The sequence below is a fragment of the Natator depressus genome, chromosome 18 (genome assembly GCF_965152275.1).
Source record: "Natator depressus isolate rNatDep1 chromosome 18, rNatDep2.hap1, whole genome shotgun sequence".
NCBI lineage: Eukaryota > Metazoa > Chordata > Testudines > Cheloniidae > Natator > Natator depressus.
In genome coordinates, this window is record NC_134251.1 from 17,060,803 (window position 1) to 17,086,184 (window position 25,382).

The 25,382-nt window shown below is 47.0% G+C and overlaps 1 protein-coding gene across 6 annotated transcripts in view; it reads left to right on the plus strand.

Moving 5' to 3' along the window:
* The window catches only part of MIB2 (MIB E3 ubiquitin protein ligase 2), a 107,979-nt gene that overhangs the window by 67,984 nt on the left and 14,613 nt on the right, over positions 1–25,382 (plus strand). For 4 of the 6 annotated variants that reach the window (XM_074975165.1, XM_074975166.1, XM_074975164.1 and 1 more), the window contains exons 4-13: positions 56–162; positions 8,840–9,034; positions 10,307–10,449; positions 13,136–13,243; positions 16,462–16,566; positions 17,375–17,537; positions 18,615–18,748; positions 22,876–23,024; positions 23,635–23,791; positions 24,864–25,018. In XM_074975165.1, the coding sequence (XP_074831266.1) occupies positions 56–162; positions 8,840–9,034; positions 10,307–10,449; positions 13,136–13,243; positions 16,462–16,566; positions 17,375–17,537; positions 18,615–18,748; positions 22,876–23,024; positions 23,635–23,791; positions 24,864–25,018 (1,416 nt within the window). The remainder of the gene's footprint in view (positions 1–55; positions 163–8,839; positions 9,035–10,306; positions 10,450–13,135; positions 13,244–16,461; positions 16,567–17,374; positions 17,538–18,614; positions 18,749–22,875; positions 23,025–23,634; positions 23,792–24,863; positions 25,019–25,382) is intronic. The other 2 variants (XM_074975169.1, XM_074975170.1) reach the window with 1 other exon arrangement.

Consider the following 25,382-nt stretch of genomic DNA (forward strand, 5'->3'; position numbering starts at 1 on the left):
ACCCCAATGCCAATAATAATAAATGGGTCTATCTTCTCTGGCTTTTGTCTTTCAGAGTCACAGTGGGTCCACGACAGAACTTGCCTCGTATCACGTTAAAAGGCACTTTCCAGGGGGCCAAAGTTGTCCGTGGCCCAGACTGGGAGTGGGGTAATCAGGATGGTAAGGATTGTAGTTCCACTCCCCCTCCCCTCCCCTACACACAACCCTCCTCCTTACAAAATCTTCTATAAAAACAGTAGATAGCAAGCTGCGAACCGCAAATGCACACTACAGCAAGGACCGTGCTGGAGCTATTCAGATGCTACTGGTTTTCTTTATTAATCGCTCTCCTATCTGAGGCCTGGTCTACACTACAAACTTAGGTCAACGTTAAGTCGATCTAATAATGTATGTGTCTGCACTACCAAGTCCCTTTCACCCACCTAAGTGGGCCTGTAAAGTTGACTTCTGTACTCCACCTCTGTGAGAGGCGTAGCGCTTGATTCGACACCCACAGGTCGACCTGGGGATAGTGTAGATGCGGCGTTGTGTAATTCAAATGAACTGGCCTCCAGGAGGTGTCCCACAGTGCTCCGCTGTGACCGCTCTGGAGAGCACTTTCAACTGTGCTGCATGTCAGCCAGGTACACAGGAAACAGCTGCTCCCCTGTTAAAGCCCCGGGAACTTCTGAATTTTCATTTCCTGTTTGATCAGCGTGGAGACTGGAGAGCTCATCAGCACAGCTGATCTTGGTGACTCAAGGCCGCAAACGCTCTCCAGCACGGAGTATACAGGAGGTGCTGGATCTTACTGCTGTGTGGGGAGAAGAGTCTGTGCAGGCAGAGCCCCGATCCAGCAGAAGAAATGCTGACATCTATGCCAAGATTGCACGGGGCATGTGGGAGAAGGGCTACACCAGGCACGTGCAGCAGTGCTGCATGAAAATAAATGAGCTTCACCAAGCGTACCGGAAGACAAGGGAGGCGAACAGTCTTTCTGGTTCTGCCCCACAGACATGCTACTTTTATGAGGAGCTGCTTGCAATTCTCTGCTGCGACCCCACTGCTACCCCCAAAACGCTCCGTGGATACCTCCCAGGAGCCCCGGTAGACCTCTAGCAACACCGAGGAGGACATGGTTGAGGAGGAAGAGGTGAATGTGAGGCAGGCAAGCGGAGGATACGTTTCCCCCCAACAGCCAAGAATGGCTTTTTTTAACCCTGGAGCCCATCCCTTCACGGGACCAGTTGGTGGCGGAGCACAATGCTGGGGAAGGCATCTCTGGTGAGTGCACATTTCCAATCAAACTGTAGGGGTTACATGCTGCTATTTATGTTTAATCTGAACGAAAAAGTAGGTGTAGTGGGCATTGGTGGCCACTCCAGCTACGCAGAGGGTGCTCTCTGAAAAAGACTGTTTATGTGCACAGGGATGGCCTGGGAATCCTCCATGGAGATCTCTAGGAAGCTTTCCTGGAGATACTCTGCAATCCTTTGCAGAAGGTTTCTGGGAAGGGCTGCCTTATTTTGTCCTCCACGGTAGGACACTTTCCTGCGCCACTCCAGTATTAACTCTGCTGGCATCATTGCAGCATAAGGACCAGGTCTGTATCCAGTCGCTTGCAGCATCAGGTCCCTTGCTATCTCTGTTACCCGCAGGAGAGTGATATCGCACAGGGTCACCTAGGGGAAACGGGAAGTTTTCAATGCTAGCCCTTAAACTGCAAACAATTCAACAAGTAATCAGCCTCCCATTGGGTGAACTCTAGGTGTCACAACCAGTTTTTTGCAAACGTGGGATAGTTGTGGTTGGAAGGGATCATCATGTATTGCAAGCAGCATTTGAAAAAAAGGGGCGGCAACTTCCTATTTGTCTCCCTTTCCCCCAACCTGGTGCTGCTTTTGTAAAAACAAAACACTATTTGCAGGGGCTTTACACTGGTGCCTGTCCTCAAGCACCATCCAGGTTGCTAGGGGAAAGGGGGCTTTTCTCAAGTTCCAACCTGTGCTCCCAAGGGTGTCTTCACAAAAGCAGCAGCACAAGGCCTCTTGCCCATGCCTCATGGCTGGAGCAGCAAACAGACTCTTGCAATAGCCAGCGGTTGTGATTACGTGGTGGCTTGCAGTGAAGTGTATTAAGTTATTCAGATGCTACTGGTTTTCTTTAATAGCTCTAATTTAGTACGTGTTTGGTTGTATTTGTTTTATTATTTAAAAAAAAAATTTGACCTTGCACCAGAAACCATGTATGCACGGTCAGTGCTACCCTTGTTCTTCGCATTCCTTGCAGCTGAAACCTTGTGCATTGGCACATCCTCCACACGGGGACAGAGACTTTCCCAGATTAGAAGGCAGAAAAAGAAGACTTGGGAGGACATGTTCAGTGAGTTAATGGACGTCTCCGAGAGTGACAAGATGGAGCTTAGAGCATGGAGGATTACATGGTCTGAGAACCTGGATGTGGACAGGGAGGACAGGAGAGCATGCAGGGAACAAGAGCGTGCCACACAGGAAGAGATGCTGCAGATTATGAAGAAGCAGTCAGACATTTTCGGGCGTCTGAGATTCAAGAAAGGCAGCTGGATGCTATAGTCCCTCTGCAGCCAGTGCTGAACCTGCTGCCATCATCGCCAAGTTCTACATCCTCCTTCCCCAAACGTCCTATGAGGTGGAGGAGGGGAGAATTTCAGCATCCCTTGCACTCAACAGCAGGGGAGGGTACAAGGACCAGAAGGCGCCCATTCTTGCACCTTTGATTGTTGTTGCAGTTCATCTGTAAGCAAGCTTTCCTTGTTTCTCCCATTGCTTATTTTATCTTACTTTTCTTTGCTGTGTCTGTATTTCTGAGCATAATAAATCTTTTAACATATTGAGAAGAAAAAGCTCTTTATTCATTCAACACATGGTGGTTGGTGGGGTTGGAGTTTACAGGGGAGAAAATGCAATGGAGGGGACAGACAGCTTGGTAAGGAACAACACAGATAAGTGTCACATTGCTCTGGCTCATTGCTGAAACTAGTTTTTAAAGCCTCACGGAGACGCACAGCCCCTCGATTTGCTCTTCTTATTGCCCTGGTGTCTGGCTGATCAAAATTGGCTGCCAGGCAATCTGCCTCAATCCTCTACCCTGGCAGAAACTTTTCTCCCTTTTTTATTTCACAGATATTATGAAGCACACAGAAGGTAGCAATAACAATGAGGATATTGCTTTCACTGAGGTCTAATCTAGTAAGCCAACAACGCCAGCAACCTTTTAAACAACCAAAGGCACATTCCACCACCATTCTGGACTTGCTCAGCCTATGGTTGAACTGGTCCTTAGTGCTGTCCAGGCTGCTGGTGTACAGCTTCATGAGCCATGGGAGCAAGGGGTAGGCTGGGTCTCCCAGGATCACGATTGATCTTTCAACATCACCAATGGTTATTTTGAAGTCTGGAAAGAAAGTCCCTGCTTGCAGATTTCTGAATAGACCTGTGTTCCTAAAGATGTACACATCATGCCCCTTTCCTGACCATCCCACGTTGATGTCGGTTAAACAGCCCCTGTGATCCACCAGCACTTGCAACACCATTGAGAAGTACCCCTTTCAGTTTATGTACTCTTTGGCAAGGTGATCTGGTGCCAAGATAGGGCTATGCGTTCTGTCTATCGCCCCACCACAGTTAGGGAATTCCATTGCGGCAAAACCATCCACTATGTCCTACATGTTGCCCAGAGTCACTACCCTTCTTAGCAGAAGTCTGTTAATGACCCTGCAAACTTGGATCACAAGAGATCCCACGGTAGGCTTACCCACTCCCAATTGATGCCCCACTGACCGGTAGCAGTCTGGTGTTGCAAGCTTCCACAGAGCTATCACCACTCGCTTCTCTATTGTTAGAGCAGCTCTCATTTTAGTATTGCTGTGCTTCAGGGCTGGGGAAAGTTCTTGGCACAGTTCCTGGAAAGGGGCCTTAAACATTAGCAAGTTCTGCAGCCACTGCTCATCGTCTCATAGCCGCATAACAATGCGGTCTCACCTGTCAGTGCATGTTTCCCGGGCCCAGAAAAGGTGCTCAACCGTCTCAAGATACGTGACTGTCACCAGCGACTGCGAATTGTTCCACTCTGTCTTCCAGCAAGGGTGTTTGCGTGGCATCACTTTGTTCCGTGCAGCGGCTCCTGTATCGGCTGTGTAAATACTGCAGGATAAGGCGTGATGACCTTTGTGGTCCCTTCTATCTCTATGGTTCTATGAATTTATACTCTTAATCCGCTGAGAGGTAGGGAGATAATACTGTGCCCATTTTACAGAAGAGGAACGGTGTGGTACCCTGGCACAGTTATATCAAGCTGCAAATTTACGCAACACTTCACAGAATGTAAAGAGACACTCTGCCCCAAGGAGCTTACCGTCTCAGTGGAAGTTACCATTTCTCCCTGACAATAGTCAGGTTCTCTGTTAACAATGGTCAGTGGTGAATAGCTTCTGCCGCCTTATTGAATTGTAACTGCAGAGTTGAAAACAGGAGAGTGAGGCAAGAGAACACATCTGTGCTGTCTCTGGTCCTGCCCTAAGTATAATCATGATCTCTTATGGGCCTGCTCTGAAGTCCGATGTCAATCCTTCCATTGATGTCAGTGGGGTTTCATCGGCGCACGATGTGCAGTAGTTAAAGAATCTTTCCTGCACATCCATGTTCCAAAGCCCAAGTATTTACAGCTTGTTTCCCCGGCATGAATTAGCTGTAAAACTTCCTGGTTGAGAATAACTTTTTTTGGGTGGGGACCAGATCTGGGCCAGATTCTCAGCTGGTGTAACTCGGTATCACCCCATATGACTTGAATGGAGTTGCATACATTTATATCAGCTGAGCTTCTGGCCCTCAGGTTTTAGTTTCCTAGAACCACAACAATGATATATTTTGCTGTTCAGGGCAGGTTAAAAGTGTAAATAAAGGTAATAAATCCTGTAAACACTGTCAGAAGACACGGGTGAGCTGGGCTAACTAATCTCGCAGCCCCATGTGTCTTATTAGGGCATTAGCAGCCACGTGTGAAATTTTATACAGTAACAATCTCACTTTTAATTTTGCTTTGTGGCTTCCATGCCGCTTCCTGCTGCCTGAAACCCTCTAAAGGGAATTAGCATTGACTGCCACAGAATTTGCTGATTAACCAAATGCCCCTCTCATGCTGGACTGAGCTCCTCCAACCTGGTCTGGGCTCTGGCAGCTGTGTTGGCTCTTCGGCCCTTTTATTGATGGTATTTCTTTCTACCTCGATCTGAGCCCAAATGCCCCTGAAATGAAATGTGGATAACTGCCACTTCCCTGCTTTATAGTGAAGGATCTGAAAACAGATGGAATAGGGGAAGGAAGGAATGGTGACTTTTATCTAGATCCCTGCTGACATGAAGAAATGCTGAATGGTGTTTGTCACTTGTAGCTGCATTCACACTGCTCAGGGTCCAGGGCACCTGCTGGGTTTTGTGTGTCTGTAAGTGCCAAGCACACCTGTGGTGCTGTATTCATGAAAAACAAACAGTATGACTGGGGAGCCCTCACCCCACCCCAGCATGTTGACCCCACGGCGGGGGGGAGGTTATTTACCTTTACCAGCCTTTCGCTCTCCCTTTGATGGTTGTCTTGGTCCAACTGTGGAACTTGCATATTTTTGCTCCCAGTCTCCCTGCCTTCACCTCTCCCACAACTATTTTAACAAGGCTTCATGCCCCACCATCCTCTTGGGCCCATGTCTCTTCCCCTCTGTGCACAATAGAAGTTATGTGCGGAGGTTGAGTCTCTCTCTTGCTCTTCTTGTTCGCTCAATAACGAGCTCTAAGCCACCCCAATGGTGAAGCAAATGTTTCTGTTTCACTTGCCCAGCGAACAGCTGGCTTTTTATGTAAATCTTTAAAGCAGGAAGGATCCCACTGCCTGGGCAGAATTCTCCTTCACTGCCCCTTGGAGAGATTTCGTCTTCCCCTCCTCCTTTTCCTCTGTCCTTGCTCCTCAGAGAGCCGAATCCAGCATGCCCAGAAGGAGAGAGCATTCATGCAGATCTCCTGGAAGGTGAACGCACTTAGCATGGACTCCTCACCTCCATGCTCGTCAATAGTGGTCTGCCACTGGCCCGCTGTGAAGTCCTGTGTATTTCCTATGGGGCTGCTGCTGATCTAGAGTGGTCACCTTATTGACGTTTGTTGTATTGCTGTCGGGCTAAGAGACTCCGAGTGAGCTCAAGGACTGTCCTTGTACCAAGGAGCCTAGTCTAACTAGGCCAGACAGACTGGGAGGGGAAGGAAAGTATTGCCTTCCCTATTGTACAGAGCAGGAGCTGAGGCACGGAGACATGAGGGGACTGGCCCAAGTTCACACAGGGAGTCTGTGGCAGAGCTGGGCATTAACCCCCGAGTTTTAATCAAGTGCTGCGTCCACTTGTTCAGTGAGGCCTTTATCCTCAGCCTGCCACTAGTGTATTTAATTGTCTCTCGTGTGCATCACTGGCAGCCCAGAATGCTATCCTCCTCCGCTGGGTTAGTGCAAACGGCTTGCTCTGCGAGGCGCTGGCCCTGCTCAGCAGAGGGGAATGTAGATTGGATGCCTTGTCCCTTCTGGGCTGACCCTTTGTACTGACTGGAAAAGTCTTTTGGCAGATGAAGATTGTGACTAGCTGCCTTCTAGCTAGGGGCCTTCTCCTAATCTTAAAGGCTCTTTCAGGCTTAACGATGAAGGTTGCATCCTGCAGACACAGTCGGCAACCGATTATGAATTGCAACTACTGAATATGGACTGCCTGGCTGGTTATCCAGCTCACTGCCTAGGAACGGCTGTAGGTGTGAATCACACGCTGAGCTGTTTGTGTCTGCTGTTCCTGGGGGAAGATTTTTCAGAGGCAATGTGGGGGAGTTGGGCACTCCATTCCCATTGTAAGTCGGCAGGAACTGGGAGTCAAATTCTTATTTCTGTCTCGAAAATCTCCCTCTTAATCCGTGATGGAGTGGACTGGGAACGTCTCCTGGGCCAACTGGTCCTCTTTTACATTGCACAGTTGGTTCTTGTTATGGGTGTGTCATAAACACAGAAGGCAGCACTGCTCATCTGAGGATTTCCAAGAGCCTCGCAAACAATCAGAGCCTCAGAATCGACACTGTGAGTTAGGAAAGTGTTACTGCGCCCATTTTAGAACGTGGTAAACTAAGGCAGGAGAGTTGCTCCAGGTCATACAGTGAGGCAGTGGCAGATCTGAGAACAGAACCCATGAGTCAACTCCTTATCCCTTGATAGCCCACACTGCCTCTTGAGAGAGAATGTTTCCTGTAAGCAGAGCCACAATACTCGCCTAATCTGGGGAAGCTTGTTCATACCCTTCAGTCTCCATACCTACAGGGAAGAGGACCGTGAAACAAAGCTTGTCATTGTTTGCTTATCTCACGAATGATAGAGAGCAAGAGAACTGGGTAGGAGTTGAGAGAACTGCCATTTTCTACCTGGCCACACTGTGTCGCCTTCGCACCATGCATTGTCTGTCTGGACAGTATTTCTACGGGCCAGGGGAAGTGGCTTTTTAAAGGATCCTCTTGCAGAGTGTGGCTTTTTCCCATCCATGCTTGCGAGCGGAAGGGTTGTCCAGCATTCGTAGAGCCTTATGTAATGATTCTCTCTGAGCCAGCAGAGACTGGGGTCTGTAATAGCTCAGTTTCCCCAGTTAAAAATAACTGTGCACTCATACAGTGCCCTTTGCAGCATGAAATGAGGTTGCAAAGCTCAAGATGGAAAAACATAAAGGGGCCAAAATAATTGCAAAGTTTCCTGATTTTTCCCTCTTCCTCTCCCCCGAAAGAATGGATAGGTGGTTGGGGGGCTCTGTGCTGTATGCAACCAGCAAGCTGCCCGCCAGCAAAGCGCACGTTCGCATTGGTTTTGTGGAGTCAGCCTGTGGGCTCCCAGAAAGGGCCCTGCAGAAATCCAACCCAAACCCTCACATGCAGAAATTTCACTGCCACAGTCTCTCCCTCCTTCCCCATGCCCAGCTGGTGGCTTTGTGGTACTTTTCTGTGGTATTATTTTATTGGAGAGCTGACAAGTGTATTCATTTGCTTTGGCCTCTCTCTCTCACATACATATTTTATTTATTTAAACTTAAAATTCTACAGAGAGCATACTTTTTATTTTTTTAAAGATGAGGATAAAAACCAAAACCCTAGTCATTTGGAATCATTTAAAAACATCCCCTGGTGCACTTTTTGCATAATTTAGAGGTCTTGGCCCCCATGTCCAGGCTAAATTCTAGTCTAGCTAATTACATTCTGCTAACATAAATCCCTCTACAGATTTGGAACTAAATACAAAACTCACTCTTTAGATGAGCTTTCATGCAATAGCCATCTCAGTCTCATCACTTTATATAAATTTAAAAAACAACCCAATACTAATTTCCAGTCCATTCTTGCTAGGCTAGAACATGGTGATGGAGATTTAAATGGTATTTCATCGTCCCTTCCTGACCTAAACTACTTAATAGGGAGAAATGTGGTCTGAATATGGGACTGGGAGTTAGAAATGTCTAATTATTGCTGTGAAATTGACTCCCTTTGTAGCCTTGAGCGGCTCATAGAAGCTCTTTTTTGCCTGTTCCCTTATCCATAAAACAGAGATAATATTAGCTATTGCCCTTCATAGGGAATCAGTTAATTAACATCTCTGGAGGACCATAGACATGCTAAGCATTATTAGTCAGTGTTGCTCTGGTGTTACAAAGCTGTCTGTCATCCCATTGTCAGGCAATGAACACCTCAGTGGCAGGCCAATGTCTGTGTAGTAAGGCTCTGTGGGAGTGTAAAGTTAGTTGGTTCTTATTTCTCTTTTTAAATCAGGTGGTGAAGGTAAAACCGGGAGAGTGGTGGATATTCGTGGCTGGGATGTGGAGACTGGCCGCAGCGTGGCCAGCGTCACGTGGTCTGACGGCACCACAAACGTTTACAGAGTCGGGCACAAGGGAAAGGTGGACCTGAAATGCATTGTGGAAGCATCTGGAGGCTTTTACTACAAAGAGCATCTCCCAAGACTAGGTACGTGGCATGTTGACTTTACAATACGGGACTGTCGTAACACTTGGTCGTTGTCAAACATGCCTGAGCATCTCTCACTAAAGCCCATCCTGATTTGGCAGAGAAGACTGAATAGCTAGATGTATAAAGTTTCCATGTAATACATGCCATTTAAACAATAATGGGAGTCAAAAAACGGTTGTGTCAGGTAGCTTGGTCCTCCAGTGATATGAGAGTAGTTTGGTTTGGATATCAAGTCCCATTGGTAGGAAAGGTACGTAGAGGCCAATTACTTGCTTTTGTAAATGTAGGAAACTCTTTGGGGAGTGTCCATTACCTGAGCAGAGAGTTCAGCCCAATGGGCGTCTTGCTAATCCAAGGCTTCTCGTCCTTTCAAGCTGTAACGAGGCAGCCAGTGTTCCTGTGTTTGGAGAATCTGAGCTGCATAGTCCTGCTGGATTGGCATGCTGCGGGGACTGTGGCTTGAGGGAGGTTTTGAGACTCCAGCACCCGAATACCTGCCCTACCTGGGAAGATAGGAATGTAGCTGTGGTAACTGGTGATGTCTAGTTTAACACCATGCCTCAGCCGATCTCAGCTTCTAAGGCTCTGGGGAAGTGAATGAGGGAATCAGCACAGAATCTGTTCTGAAGCCTCAAGGTTTTCGCTTAAGGCTCACTGAGGTATATTTAATCCAGGCGTTCAGGGCCCAATCCTGCTCCTCTTGAAGTCAATGGAAGGATTGCCACTGGCTTTGCTGGGGGTAGGATCAGGCCCACGCAGGCTGTGGTCCAAGTGTCAGGGAATGGAAGGGTTGGGCAGGAGGTACATCTGGGCAGAGAACACGAGTGAGACCCTCCATAAAGCAAGATCTGCACTTGCCTGTGGAGGGAGCTAGTCTTCAGCAGCGAGCAGGTATTTGCCAAAGAGTAGGTGGGGGAGATGTTAATTGGTGGAAGCAGATGTAGGAGTTTGGTGTCACCAGGGGGGCAGCTTTCAAATAGATTCCTTTGCATAAGGGACCAAAATGCCTTTGCAAGAGATGCCCCCTTCTTGACTTCTAGTGTTATCCAGTTAGGGCCAAATCCGGCTCACAGAAGTAATCCCATAGACTGCTCTCACACAGTGTGCGTGTCCACGCCTGCCTGAGGAAAGTGAGCAGGATTTTTGGCCTTAATGCTGTCCCAGCTCCCATTTGGGGGATCGTTCATTGGTATGTTAGAAAGGAGCAACAAATACAGATGCTTTACTCTCTCTGTGTGTGGGGTGGGGGTGTGTCTTTCTTCCGTTCAGGAAAGCCTGCTGAACTGCAGAGGAAAGAGAGCACAGAGAGGCACCCCTTCCAGCATGGGGACAAAGTGAAATGCCTGCTGGACATTGACATCTTACGAGAGATGCAAGAGGGGCACGGGGGCTGGAACCCTAAAATGGCTGAGGTACAGTTATTTCCGCTCACTGCTGCCCTTAGAAAAATTACTGGTTGCTTTGGCTAAGAAATTTCCAGAAACTGCGTGTGTATAACCTATTACCTTCTGTTCTAAATACATAGTATAGTGCACTCGTATTCTTTAGTGCCAGAACACTGGAGTCAGATTATTATTTCTAGGTGCATATAAGTCTGTAGTGCAAGATATTTGCCATACCTAGTCTTGCAGATTCTAAGAGCTTGATCCAAAGCCTGGAAGTCCATGCAAAAAGTCCTGTTGATTTTCAGTGAGCATTGGGTCAGGTCCTTGAGGGTTGGACTCCATTCCCTTCTTGGCTCTGCTGTAATGTGCATTAGTGCTAACGGCAGTTACATGCAGTCCCCTACATGAAGAAGTATCCCTATATGTGACTAAGATTTCCCTGTCCATATGTTCCTGCTGGCGCTTAGCTGGTTCTTTAAATTTTGTTTTGAAGCCGCAACCCATCTGCTGTCATCTGTTGTGTCCTAAAGAAGTTCAGGTTTCAGAGTAACAGCCGTGTTAGTCTGTATTCGCAAAAAGAAAAGGAGGACTTGTGGCACCTTAGAGACTAACCAATTTATTTGAGCATGAGCTTTCGTGAGCTACAGCTCACTTCATCGGATGCATACTGTGGAAATTGCAGAAGACATTATATACACAGACACCATGAAACAATACCTCCTCCCACCCAACTCTCCTGCTGTGTATATAATGTCTTCTGCAATTTCCACAGTATCCATCCGATGAAGTGAGCTGTAGCTCACGAAAGCTGATGCTCAAATAAATTGGTTAGTCTCTAAGGTGCCACAAGTCCTCCTTTTCTTTTTTCTAAAGAAGTTCAGACAGTAGATCCAGTGCTATAGATGAAAAGTAAATGTAAACAACACCTGTTAGTGGAACAATTAGAGTAATTCAAGGGACCATTTCGCCATAGTGGAAGGAACAAAAAAGCTGCAGAAAAGAGCAAATGCTCTTGTGGGAAATTGTTTTGTCATTGCAGGAGAATGGGGCAGTCATTTAAAAAACAAAAAAAAAAGCCTGATCTTGCAAACCCTTAACTCTTATTAGTAATTCCTTTCTCACCTGAGCAGACTGAAAATGACTGGGATTAACTGTGTAAAAACTATTCACATGAATCATGGGTTTACCGGACTGGATCACTGGCCAAAATTTTAAAACCTGCATGCTCAAAGCTACCCACCTGCATTGAACTGTCGTGTTCTTCAAAGGTGTGGAGTACCTGTATTTCTCCTTGACTTTAATGGGCTCTGGAGCCGGTGAGCACTGCTGAAAAAGTTCTGGGGGATTCATAATCTGGGACCCAACATGGCTACAACACTGCAGACGTTAAAGTCAACGACATTGGTTTTTTGCTGAGTTCGGTGAAGGTTGGATAGAGCCGTTCAGAGTCTAAATGTGGGTTTGGGAGCCCAATATAAGGTGCCCTGATTCGCAAGTCACACAGCTGAAAGATCATTCAGCTATAAGCTTTAATATTCAACTCTAAGGCCCTGACACAAATCATAGAATCGTAGGACTGGGAGGGACCTCGAGAGGTCATCTAGTCCAATCCCCTGCATTCATGGCAGGACTAAGTATTATCTAGACCATCCCGGACATCTGTCCAACCTGCTCTTAAAAAACTCCAATGATGGACATTTTAATGATGAATGCTAAATTAATTGATTTTAATGGAGAGATCCATCTTTTCCCTGCCCCCACAAATCTATTCACTTGGGATTTAATATGTTGCTGAGGTTGCCAGAAATAGGTAGGTTTCAGAGTAACAGCCGTGTTAGTCTGTATTCGCAAAAAGAAAAGGAGTACTTGTGGCACCTTAGAGACTAACCAATTTATTTGAGCATGAGCTTTCGTGAGCTACAGCTCGTGCTCATGCTCAAATAAATTGGTTAGTCTCTAAGGTGCCACAAGTACTCCTTTTCTTTTTTCAGAAATAGGTAGTCATCCTTCAGTAAATGTACCATCAGACCACAGAGAAGATAATGCAGGTCTCTGAGCAGTGTCACTGTCCCATTGGACATTTGCAGTGAGGCCATAACACCTTTTGGTGACCTCTACTGCATACATGAAAAGCACCTGGAGTCCTGACTGCAGGGACACTGCTTCCAGGCACCTATTACAAAACAGACTAAAAATGACTCTGTAGGGGAGGGGCAAGAATCCGCATGAAATAGGCTGCATGCGTACACGCTCACAATGCTAATATCTGCTCAGCCCGAGTCCGTGAGACACATTCAATGGAAGCCTGGTGAGAACAGGTGCAATTCCATTCCAGTTTGAGTCTGAAACAATATTTTGTGTGTTTTGCTTTTTTTTTTTTTTTTTTAAAGTACGTAAATAAAAGTCACACCCTTGAAATCAGAAGTCTGGGTGAACAATTTTTTTCGAATGAACACCATCAGATGGCAACTCAGATATGCCTCTGCATCAGTCAGTGCTATGCAGCTCAACAAGATCTGTTGTTTAGCAAACAGTATCTTAGTTTGTACAGCGCCTGCACATTAGGGTCCCGGTCCACGGCTAGAGCTCCTAGGTGCTATGGTAATACAAATAATGATTAAAAATAGGCTAACCAGCGAGCGGCAGATCCTTGGCTGATGAAAATTATCCTAACTCATCAATATTTTTCTCTCTCCTCTTTCCATATTTAAAGTTCATTGGCCTGACGGGCACTGTGCACAGAATCACTGACAGAGGGGATGTCAGAGTTCAATTCAACAGTGAAACCCGCTGGACTTTCCACCCAGGAGCTCTGACTAAGGTAAGCGCTGATGTGGGAAACTGAGCAGAACAACAGCTGTGCGCAGAATGACAATGACTGCGGTCCCCTAGGATGTGACATAATTAGTCTTGGACAAGTGTCAGAGAAAAAGCTGCTAGACTAGAGAGAGTGGGGACAGGCTTAATTTCTTTCCAGCCATCAAGGCTAAGAAAATCCTTGATTTCTAGCTCTATAAGCTTTTGAGAGAGTCTGCTAAGAAGAGGTTGGAGTTCAAAAGGAGGGTGGTAATTGGAAGGATGTGATTTTTAATGCCCATCTCCTACAGAAGGATGCTAACATGGATGAGGGAGGCATAGGTACTGTAGGGTTGGTTTTCTCTCCTTTGCAGTGCGACTCTTCGAACCACTTGCACAGATTTCTCCAACGAAAAGGTTGTGGGTAAAAGGCAAAAATAATGTGGGGTTTGTATTTACCTAAATAATTTGGACTCTGTCAATAACTAAGCTGAAAAGTTGTTGACAGACAAAATCTCGTAACAGCTAGGGCCTGCTCCTGCTCCTCTAAGAGCTAATGGGAGCCAAACTTCTTTTGACGTCAGTCGTCCATGATCAGGCCTTTAATGGATTAAAAGTTGGAGTGCTACATGGAAGTGAAATGCTCTCCCTGTCACATCTGGCAAGCACCTTCTCTTTGCTCCTTCAGGTTTGTCCTGAAAGCTGATCTGCAAAAAATGGGTGGGGAATTGGGTCTGAGCATGGTGGGGTGTATTGTTTCTTTTGTTTGTTTAAAAAGGCCTAGAAGGGTTTTGGTCTGGTTTTGTTCTTGCTTTGTTCTTGCTTGTGTCAGCATTAGAATTTCAAGCCTTGTTTGCCCTTGGATGACTCTGACAACTGGACAATTAGTGAAATAATGTGGAAGAGTGAAAGCTGAGCAAATGGGGGGGAAAGGGAATTTTTAGTTAGAATATTTCAAGCCCTGGGTGGGGGATGCAGTTGTTGGTTTGTAGTTAGTTAATATTTAACTCCAATGCCTGGTTAAGTTTTAGAGAGAGGATGTCTCTCCTCCTGGCCCTTTCAGTTTATGGTTTATTGTGAATAAACTTTCTCTGAGACAACCAACAGCATCAGGGAAGACCAGATGTGACATGCCTGATACTTGTTAGATTAAAAAAAATCAAGCAGCAAAGAAATTAGCCCAATTTTTAAGAAATCCTTTGTAGCTCACCTTCTAAATCCTACCTCTTCCTATGATCCATCCATTTTCTCATCAGTAATTTCCCCCTCCCCTGTTAATCTCTGCCTTGTGTGTGTGTGGTGTTTGGGGCCAGTGGCTGATGGATTTAATCCTGTTGGATAACTTCCTACTCTTCGAATGGCCCTATTGACGCCAGTGGGGCTGTTGGTCGAGGAAGGGCCTACCCAGTGCTTGTCAGGGGTCTGCTCATTAGGCTGTCGGTTTTGGGACCGGCAGATATTCTTTGTCAACATATGTAAAGGGTAGACATATGGGACTATCTGTGTTTATTAATTATTTCTAATAATGAGATTGGAGGGCCCGATTCAGGAAGGTAATTATTTACATGCTGAAATGCTTTCCTGAATCAAGGTCTGAGTGAGCAGTGCAAAAATATTCCCTGCCGACGTTAGTTCTTGATTTAAAACTGACTTGCTTCCACTGCACTGAGGCCCCTTTCTGTGTCGCTTTCTCTGAGCCTCTTTGTGTTTCACTGGAATAGACGTCTGCCAGAAGCGAGCTTGAGTCACATGCCAGAGAATTCGCACTAATCACATTTTATATTTGCATGCGTGCTTGCGCTCGCGCTGCTCCTCCAATCAGGGAACAAGAGCAACACCATGTAGTTAGCTGACCACTTGCACCTAGTCAGTGACTCTATCTGGTATGAAAAGCTTGCGTGTCCCCTGGTTTCTAGGGAAAGTACCCCCTTGTCCCCTTCCTGGGCCATACCATTGCCGACGCTGCTGTTATGGCATGCCTGGCCTCTCCTTGTCCACAATTGTATCCCTGGTGTGAATGAGTCGTAACACAGCAGCTTTACTCATGGGAAAGGGGAGGTGACCCCTCTAAATTGCATCTCCGTTCCCAGGGGTGCTGCCTGGGGACAGTTATTTAACTCTGTGTTCGTCCCACACAGCACTCTGCTTGTCAGGACTCCGAGACTCCCTTTGTGGGCCTGATAAGTGGGGAGGTGGCTGTAAGCAGACAAGTCCCAGTGATTACGGTTAGGGAAGCTACTGGGGTTTTTCTTTTTAATTAAAATGAACCCCCTGCCAGACACACAGAGCCCAGGAGAAGCTGATGAGCCTCATCCTCCAAGGCAGGACCTGTATGAACAGTGCAGCCACACTGGTGGCTCCTGCTTCCTTGCACCTGTCTGAATGCCAGTGTGGACATGTTAACCTCTCGCTCGTCTTCGGCAATTCCTTCTGGTTATCTCCTTCAGCTGCTTCTCTCTTCCCCACACTTCCGCCGTGCCCGTGTGTCTTGTCTCGGCTGCTGATCTTTAGCGCTTCCAGCAATAACACCTAGCCTTTAGCAAGCACCTGTCATCCTCAGAGCACCTGACAAACTGGAACTAACCTTTTCTTTCCTCTTGCTCTCTTGGCTTTGCACGCTTTCTTGCCACATTCTTTGGTCACTTCTGGCTTCCCTTCCCATCTCTGCCTGAGCTCTCTGACAGATACAAGTCTTTTTTTGTCCAACTCCTCCTGTCTTGGGGCCCTGCTTTATAAAGTTGAGGTTGCCAGCCTTCCCTAAAGTGATCTGGCTTTTGGAACGTGGATGCATTTAAACATACTTGGTTATGTGGGTGACGGGCATAGACGGGCAAACTGGTCCCTCTCCATAGAGCAGGAGCATCTGGCAAAGGAAGGAAATGGATGATCTCTGACTTCCCATATGTGGTGGAAATAGCAAACAAAGTTAACACCAGTACAGAGTTAACTATATTATTGAACCCTGAGTGCTGCATCTGGCATGGAAACGGGGCAGACCTGGGGAAATCCCTGTGCAATCCCAGCTGATATTCATACGCATAAAATCACGTGTGAGTGGCTGCAAAAGAAAACCATTTGCCCTGCGTAATCCTGCACGTGGCTTTTTTTAAATAACATGACTGATGTTTTTGCAAAGGTTAGTGCTTTATGGAATTGTTTTGTTATGGGTTATCTTTTTTTTTTTTGCCTTGGTTTTTTGTTTGTTTCATCCCATAAAAGCATATGCCTTTCTTTTTCTTTTAGCTCAACACCTTTTGGGTTGATGATGTTGTCCGTGTGATAGATGATATGGAAACAGTGAAGCGATTCCAAGCTGGTCATGGGGAGTGGACAGATGAAATGGCACCTGTGAGTGTGCTCCAGTTCCAAGACAGTCCAGTAACTTGCAATTTCTAATCCATTTAAAAAAAAACGTTAGTGGCTGGATATGCTAGCCTCCTTGCTCTTCAGCACCCCCTATTGGTCAGTGCATGGAGACATGTGGGCATGCTAATGGCTTTGAGAAAGAATGTTGCTTAATGTGTCTGGTCCTCAGCAATGCGGCCTCGCAACAGCGTTCAGAAAATAAGGGCAAAGGGTGAGTGGGGGAAGGGGAAACACCTGTCAAAGGAGATGGCTACCCATGAGTTTAAAAGGAAATTCTGCTGAAATTTTAAGCAAACAAATTTAATGTCTCCTCTTTTCTTCTCTAATTCTCAAGGGTGAGGGACAAACCATTGCAAATGGAAAACTCTCCTCTGATCAGACTCATGGGGCGAAAGAGCAGAATACAGAGTGCTCCATAAGCAGCAAAATGCACAGCAGAGACCGCCAGCTTTGTCTGCCTCTTAGGGTTCTGTAAACCATGCTTTGTTGATTCACTGGCTTCCTCTCCAGATGTTTGTATTGTACCTTGGCATCCCTCTTCCCCTAGTATGTGAAAAGACATCCGTTTTGTATACAACCAAATAAGAAGCTGTTGAGAACACTTGTGTGTTCTTGAAGTGGGAGTTGTCGTCTGCAGCGTCTCAGTGAATGCTTCTCTTCACACGCTAGGAATGCTGCCTGGGAATCCACCCTTAGAAGCGTTACCTTGGTTCTGAAAAGCAGGAATTACGTTGCTTTCCTTTTAAAAAAAAACACAAAACAAAAAAACCCCCATCTCTTCCCATTGCAGACGCTAGGGCACATTGGCAAGGTGATCAAGGTGTTTGGGGATGGAGACTTGAGAGTGTCTGTCGGAGGACAGTCCTGGACCTTTAACCCAGCTTGTCTCACGGCCTACCAGAGAGACGAGGATGCAAACCTCATGACAACGGAGAACACCAAGGAATCCAAAAGTGAGAGAGCAGGGAGGGAGATGTGGTCCAGTTCTGGCCAGGGCTGAAAAATAACCACTTCATCTTTCTAGGGTAACAAAAGTATTTCTCTTTAGAACGTGTCAGATGTTAACTGACTAATCGCTACATCACCCTTCTCCAAGCAGAGTCCCAAAAATCCATTTTAACCAAATCAGGGGAGCACCGATGGCCTAAAGGTTAAGCCACAGGACTAGGATTTAGGACTCCTGGGTTCTTTTCCTGGCTGTTTTGTAGGATTGCTATTTTGGCAGTGGCTAAATGGCATAACCTCATGTGCCTCAGTTTCCCAGTCCATAGCATGAGTATAATGATGCTTCCCTACTTTGCAGGGGGTGGGAAGGTTAGCCTGTGCTAGCAGTGAAACTGGGGTTTGGTTTTGTTGTTTCCTGTTTTGCAAATCTGTTCATGAAAGTTATGGCCATATGTTTGAGAAAGGGGAAGGCTTGTTGATTCGTCTTGCAGAATAAATTGATCCTACATCACGTACCCCAAGAAAAGTTAGCATAAAAAAAGACCTTTGAGAAACTGCTGGGGAACAAAGTTTGTGGCTCCATTCAGGAATTAGTTTAAATCCTGTTGAACTTTGGAGGAAACTAGAGCCAAACTCGGTGACTTAGCACTTTCTCTGATGGAAAATAACAAGTGGAACTCCCATCAGACACCAGGGAAGTGTAGTGAGTGCAAACCAAATCTGAAATCCCGTGGTCAGGATTTTCCTTTCTCCTGCAGGATATGAGCCTTTTATTGTCTTCCAACTCCCTCCTTCCCTACAGCTAGGAATTCATGTTATTGCTTGCCCACATGTAATGACCATTAGGGAGGGGTCTTCTGCAGGCATTGAACCTGGGATCTCTGGATTTAGAAGTATCAGCCTCTGTTGCTTGAGCTAAAGGACTGTGTCTGTTAGCTGGAGGCAGTAAAGTAAAAAGTTCATAAAGCTCTTTATATGGACTAGTCAGTATAGAGGGACAAAGGCCCATACTGGGTCCATGTGGTCACACATACAGCTGCTCGTTGCCACTATGTAACCTGGGGCTGTTTCTCATCCCCACACAGGCACTTTGATCTCCATCCTAGAGAAGCTGCTGTGCCAGAAGATGGAGTTAGATCATCCAGGGCGCTTGGTCGTTGAGGCGGCGCATGGCAATGCTGTTAAAGTCGAGGACCTGGTTCAAAAATACCCAGACAAGGCAAGTCTCAGAGAAACCCTCCAAGGTCGATGTCTTTTGTCGTCGATGTGTAAAGCAAATGGGGGGCTGCTAAAACCTACTGTAAGGAATTAACAGCAGGTGACTGGTTTTTTGCTTTAACTGACAGTCCTAGAGCTTGCCTCTGCTTCAAGGAGTCCTTTGCTCCCCCTGGCAGGGCTGTGGGACTCTGGCATGCAGAATTTCCCTGTGCCATTGTAGCTCAAGAGGAAGCGTTGTCCAGTGGTTAGAGCAGGGGGGGACTAGAAGTCAAGAGCTGAGTTGCTGTGGTATCTTAGACACCTTTTGTGTGCCTAAATTTCCTTTCCTCCCCTCCCAAACGGCGGATCCCAAAACTCACTGCTTCGCAGCACGGGGCGGGAGGCTGAATTCCCTGGTGTGTGTAAGTTGCTTTGAGATCCAGTGGAGGGCGTTGAGGCATTATCCCAGGAATTTAGCCGGGATAACTGCCATGTCATAGCAGAGCACTTTTTGCCTGGGTTAGGGCTGGGCAGGAAACCCCACTAATCTAGCCTGGGAAGTCTCCCTTACGCACCGAAGTACATGCAGGCTCTATGCTAACAGACCCACCAGCTTGAACGCTGCCCTCTCCTTTCCTATATCCACTCTTTAGAATTCACATAAGCAGCCTGACATGCCCAGTTTCTAACGGCAACCAACGCAAGAAATGTGTATTTCAGTGACAGGCCTGCTTTGCTTGAATCCTCCAGGAGCCAGGCAGCCATGGCTGGAGGTGCAGCCCCAGGCTACCTGCTATGTTCTGCTGCATCGGGACTGAGTAGAGATGTCTGGTAGGATCAGACCAGTGGAGCCAATCCCAGAATAAATTACATGAACACAGAAACCATTCTACTGAGGCAGCATGGTCTGGTGGTCAGGGCACTCGACTGGGACTCGGAATTCTTGGGTTCTATTCCCACCTCCACCATCGCCTTCCTCTGTGACCTTGGGCAAGTCATTTAGCTTCTCAGTGCCCCATCTCTGTAGAATAGGGATAGTGAGATCTGTTGATGAAGGGTGCTATACAAGAGCTAACCCGTATTACTATGTACCTGTTGTTTGCATTCTCCGTGCACACATACTAGGCACTTGTGATGATGTGGCCCTCATCCTAATGCATTGCCGATAAAGAGAAGAGTTTGTATACAGATGCCTTCGCAGTAGAGTTTGGGGGCTGGGTGGTCTCGGTAGCCACCTATTCAAACACTGGCAGATTGTCCAAGATCCTAGCTACCACCTTAAAAGCTGCAGGTTTGTGCGTGAGTAAATGCATCTGTCACAAGCCAGAGAACTAGAGAGCAGAATGCCTTCGCATGGTGTCCTTGGAAGCAGCTGGGAAAGGAACATAAATCCTCTGGAGGCCATGGCCATGTGGCAAGCGGGAGCAGATTGATGGGACATTAGCAAACACCAGGATCCATTCTGAGAGGACTATAATGAAGCTGAGATCTAAGGTCTGACTTAATGGTTTGCTGCCAGATAATTGTTCCAGTTCATTACATGAAAAGTTAGGAGATACGGGGAGGGAAAGAATATAGCCAGGCACCAGTGATGGGGTCTAATCTGAAATGAGAAAGTGCCAAGTGTCAGGCTTAGGTCAGGAATAGTCTCGCTGCATCCTGGCCTCGGAGAGGAATTTGTTCTTTCTACTAGACAGTTATAAATAGCGAGAGGCAGGCGGATCCAAGGGCTTGCTCAGCAAGGTGAGATGAATTGCCTGCCAAGGGGCTCCCAATGGGGCAGATACCAATGTTACGCCCTTTACGTAAGGGGGATGCATTGGCATCCAGTGTGTCATTACCAGAATCACCATCCTGTCTAAGCCCAAGAAGGAAACCCTGCACAAACTACTGCTTTGCACAGGATCAGCTGTAGAAAAACTCCCTGTGTTACTTGCCAAGCCATGAAGCCTTTGCCAGATCCCTCACTCTTTCCCCTTAGCCATTCATTGATTTCATTAGTGTCCCTGCCCTCCTGTCTTCGCCTTCTACTTTGATCTTCAACTCCTTGATCTTTAAATCTCACAGCAGCAGGTCAGCACTGTGATTAGCCCTCCAGGCTGCCCGGTATGTAAGTCTGAGTGACTGAGAATACTTGGTGCTTATATCATATTCGCCCCCTTCAAAGCCCAGTGCAAACATCAACTGATCTCTCGCCCCCCTGCCAGGCAGGGAGGTATTGTTGGCTACTGTAGCTTTTGGCAGAGAAGTTAAGAATCAGCCCTGGTCCCTGTGGGATTTGGCACAAGATCTGGGATTAGACACCCAGGAGTTCCTGACATAGCATCCAGGTCTGTGCTTGCACCACTCCCTTTTTGGCAGGAAGTGCCCTTTCACCGTTGGGGTCTGGAATGAGTCAATATGTTGGTTGGGGCAGGAAGTGCCTTTTATTTTAGCTTTGTACAGCAGCCAGGGCTGTGCAGTGCCATTTAAAGTGGTGTTGGGGGCATAGATTTCCTGCATACAGTAAACTTCAGTGTGCCACCTCTCTCCTAAACCCTAGAACAGAGGTTCTCAATGGGGGGGCCATCAGACTTTTTGGGGCACAGCAAGCCTCTGATTCATAGATTCCAAGGCTAGAAGGGACCAATGTGATTATCTAGTTTGATCTCCTGTATCACACAAGCCATGGAACTTCCTAAAATAGTTCCTGGAGCAGAACTTTTAGTAAAACACCCATCTCGATTTAAAAGTGGTCAGTGATGGAGATGGGAAATTGTTCCAATGGTTAATTATCCTCACTGTCAAAAATTTGTCTTAAATTTTCAGTCTGAATTTGTCTAGATTCAACTTCCAGCCCTTGGAGTGTGTTAGACTTTTCTCTGCTAGATTGAAGAGCCTGTTATTAAATATTTATCCATGTAGATACTTACAGACTGTAATCCAATCACACCTTAATCTTCTCTTTGTTAAGCTAAATAGATTGAGCTCTTTGACTCTGTCACTGTAAGACCTGTTTTTTAATCCTTTAATCATTCCTGTGGCTCTTCTCTGAACTCCCTCCAATATTTCAATATCCGTCTTGAATTGTGGGCACCAGAACTGGTCACAGGATTCCAGTCGCAGTTGCACCCGTGCCAACTACAGAGGTGAAATAACCTCTCTGCTCCTACTTGGGATTCCCTCATTTATGCATCCCAGGATCACATTTGCTCTCTTGGCTTTATCATCACACTGAGAGCTCATGTTCCACTGATTATCCACCATGACCCCCAGATCTTTTTCAGAGTCCCTGCTTCCCAGGGTAGAGTCCCACATTCTTTGTTCGTAGATGTATTCGTTTACATTTAGCCATATTAAAATGTGTATTGTTTGCTTGCTCCCAGTGTAACCATTCCAAATCACGCTGTAGCAACAACCTACCTTATTAGTTATTTGCTACACCCCCAATTTATGTAATCTGAAAACTTTTAGTGATGATGGTATGTTTTCTTCCTGGTCATTGATAAAAATGTTAAATAGTGTAGGGCCAAGAACTGGTCCCTGTTGGACCCAACTGGAAACATACCCACTTGATGACAATTTCCTGTTTACAATTACATTTTGAGACCTATCACTTAGCCAGGTTTTAATCCATTTAATGTGTGCCATGTTAATTTTATATTGTTCTAATTTTTTAATCAAAATGTCATGCAAGTACCAAGTCAAATGCCTTATAGAAGTCCAAGTATATTACATCAACACCATTACCTTTATCAACCAAACTCAGACTCTCATTAAAAAAACAAACAAAACCAAGTTTGTTTGACAGTCAGTTTTCCATAAATCCATGTTGATTTGCTTTAATTACATTATCCTTATTTAATTCATATTGAGTCCTGTGTCAGCCCAGAATCAACGTCAAACTGACAGGCCTATAATTACCCAGGTCATCTCATTTACCCGTTTTAAAGATTGGCACATTAGCTTTCTTCCAATCTTCAGCTCCGTGGCCTGTGCCCAGCACAATGGGCTCCAGATCCTGCTTGGAGCTTCTGGGTGCTGTAGAATACAAGTAATCATCTCTCTTTCCCATCAAGTTATACAGAGTCTTGGAGCAGGAACAGTGCCTGAGTGCACATTGAGACCTTTCCTAAACAATTATGTGCCTGGATCCTTCCATTATTGCAGGTTGATATAAAGAATCAGGGCAGAACCGCACTGCAAGTCGCTGCCCATCTGGGCCGGGTGGAGGTTGTGAAGATCTTACTGCAGGCGAATGCCAACATCGACCTGAGGGATGAAGAGGGGGACACAGCTCTCCATTATGCAGCTTTTGGGTAGGAGCTTTTTCTCCCTTCTTAGAAGTGTAACCTCAGTGATGCTCTGTGCCAAGGGCCTTATGCTCAGCTGGTGCAAATCAGCATAGCTAGATTTGAATGAGCACCACAGAGAGGGGAAAGGCCTCCAACCATGGAGCTGCACTAATATACGCTAGCTGAGGATGTGGCCCTCAAACTCCAGGGGTTGGTTTGCATGAAGCCCCAATCTCCATGGGAAGGTGAATTCTCCATGGTACGAACACCTTGGGAGAAAACGGGGGTTACCGGGGTTTGGGGTATGTGAAAGGAAGAGAAGGTGACTGAATTTTGAGTTCCTTTTTTGAATGTCTGTGTACAGTCTAGACAGACAGGAGGCTGAATTCTGGTCTCTATTACCCTGGTGTAAATCCAGAGGAAGTCCATCAAAGTCAAGAGGGGTTACTCCAGATTTACATTACGCCAACAGAGAGCAAAGCCTGGTGCTCCAGTTAGAAGGATTTTTTTTTTTATGAGACAAGAGAAGGATGCAAGAACCAAGATACTCATGATGTTGCATATCTAATAGTTGTAGACAGAGAATCTCCATCTTTTGATCATAGTGTCCAATTTTTTTTTTTTTTTACACCAGGAATCAAGCTGAAGTTGTCCATGTGCTCGTCAGCCAAGGAGCCAATGCAAACCTGCTGAACAATGCCAAGTGCACAGCCTTCTATGTCGCCGTCAACAAAGGATTCACGGAGATTGTGCGGATCCTTTGTGAGCACAACTGTGACGTCAACCTCCCAGTAGGTTATTTTCATGCCTCGTATCATTGAAGATATTTTTGCTGCTTAACGATTGTGGGTGAAAGTCGATCCTGAGAGCTTGGCAGTGTCCTGTGGTGCTGGGCTGGCTTCTGCCTAAAACTCGCAGCCACCCTGCTAGTCTATTTCTGGGTCCCTCCCTGCACACCGACACCTCTCTGCCCGCGCCGGAGGAGCAGCTGGTGTGGGGTTCTGCTCCGTTTGCTGCTGCCGTTCCTGGGAGAGCCCTAAACCATGGGGCTCTCCCGGGAACCGCAGCAGCGAAAGGAGCAGAATTTGGGGCTGCCGTGCAGCTCCATGCCAGCAGCTGCTCCGGCACGGCTGTACCAGTACTGCCCCCAGGCAGGGCTGCCTACAAATCCCAGACAGGAGACGCTAGACGCAGCTGCATGGAAGGGCTGGGGGGGGTATGGCTGGGCTGGAGGGGGATGGCCCCACGTTCTGCTCCTCCTGTGTCTTTCCAGTGTGGCGGACTGGCTATAAATATCTTACTGGTACGGCGGACCGGACCGACCGCCCTACTTCCACCACTGCCTTAACCCGGTCCAGTAGCACCTTCTGCTATTCCAGCAAAGGGTGACCCGTTAATTGCATTGTATCTGAAGGCTCCAACGATGCCTCTTCCTGTTCCCGATATCGGGCTGGTGAGATTTTATTTTTCAATCTGGTATAAAGGAACTTGGGAGAGCAGCAATGAAGTCACTGATCCTGTCCTGTTTCTAGGGCTACCGGACTGGTCTGTAACTAGCCTTTAGAGACCAGTGAAGTAGTTTTTCTTGTGGGGTGTGTGAAATTAGGGGATTGGCAGCCCAGGAAACTGAAGGCCTCTGTCTGTCCCCCACGATCTAGGTTTTGGCTACACAAGCATGCCCATCTTCCCTGTCCGTGTGCCTCAGCCTCAACTCATAAGGACTCCTCCTAGGAGTGAAAGGAGAGACCCCCACTCTCCAGCAGGCCCGTTCAGACCTTGGCTTCCCTGCTGAGCCCCTCAGGGATGGTTTGTTGGAGGGGAGTCTCTCTGATGTCACCTGTGCTTTGCTGTGGCTCCCTGTAGGATTCATTTGATGACACCCCCCTGCACTATGCCATCACCGCCGATTTGAAAAGCATCATCGAGATCCTCACCGAGGTACCGAACATCGATTTCACAATCCAGAATCGCCAAGGCTTCAACCTGCTGCACCATGCTGCTCTGAAGGGCAACAAGCTGTAAGTGAAAGGGGGGAGCTTTTAGCGTGTGACCCTGTTGATCAGGGTGCGGTGTGCGTCACTGGGAAACCCACAGGACATGGGAGGCCCCCTCGGACGGGCTGAGGACATGCTGTGTAATCCTGACAGGGAGCGGAGCCTGGGTCTGAGCTATAAATTCCCTGCTTTGCTGGTGATGAATCGGGGACAGCGACCGCGGTTGGTGAAAGGGGCATTGGGAGACCAGCGGACTCTCTATGAGGCTGGGGAAAGGGAATGAAAAGCCTTTTGAGGAAAGGGCTGAGGCTGAGGACATGGAAATGTACAGAGCAGAAATGGCCCTCCCAGCAGAACTTGGCTCCCTGGCTGCCGTTGCTTGTGCCAC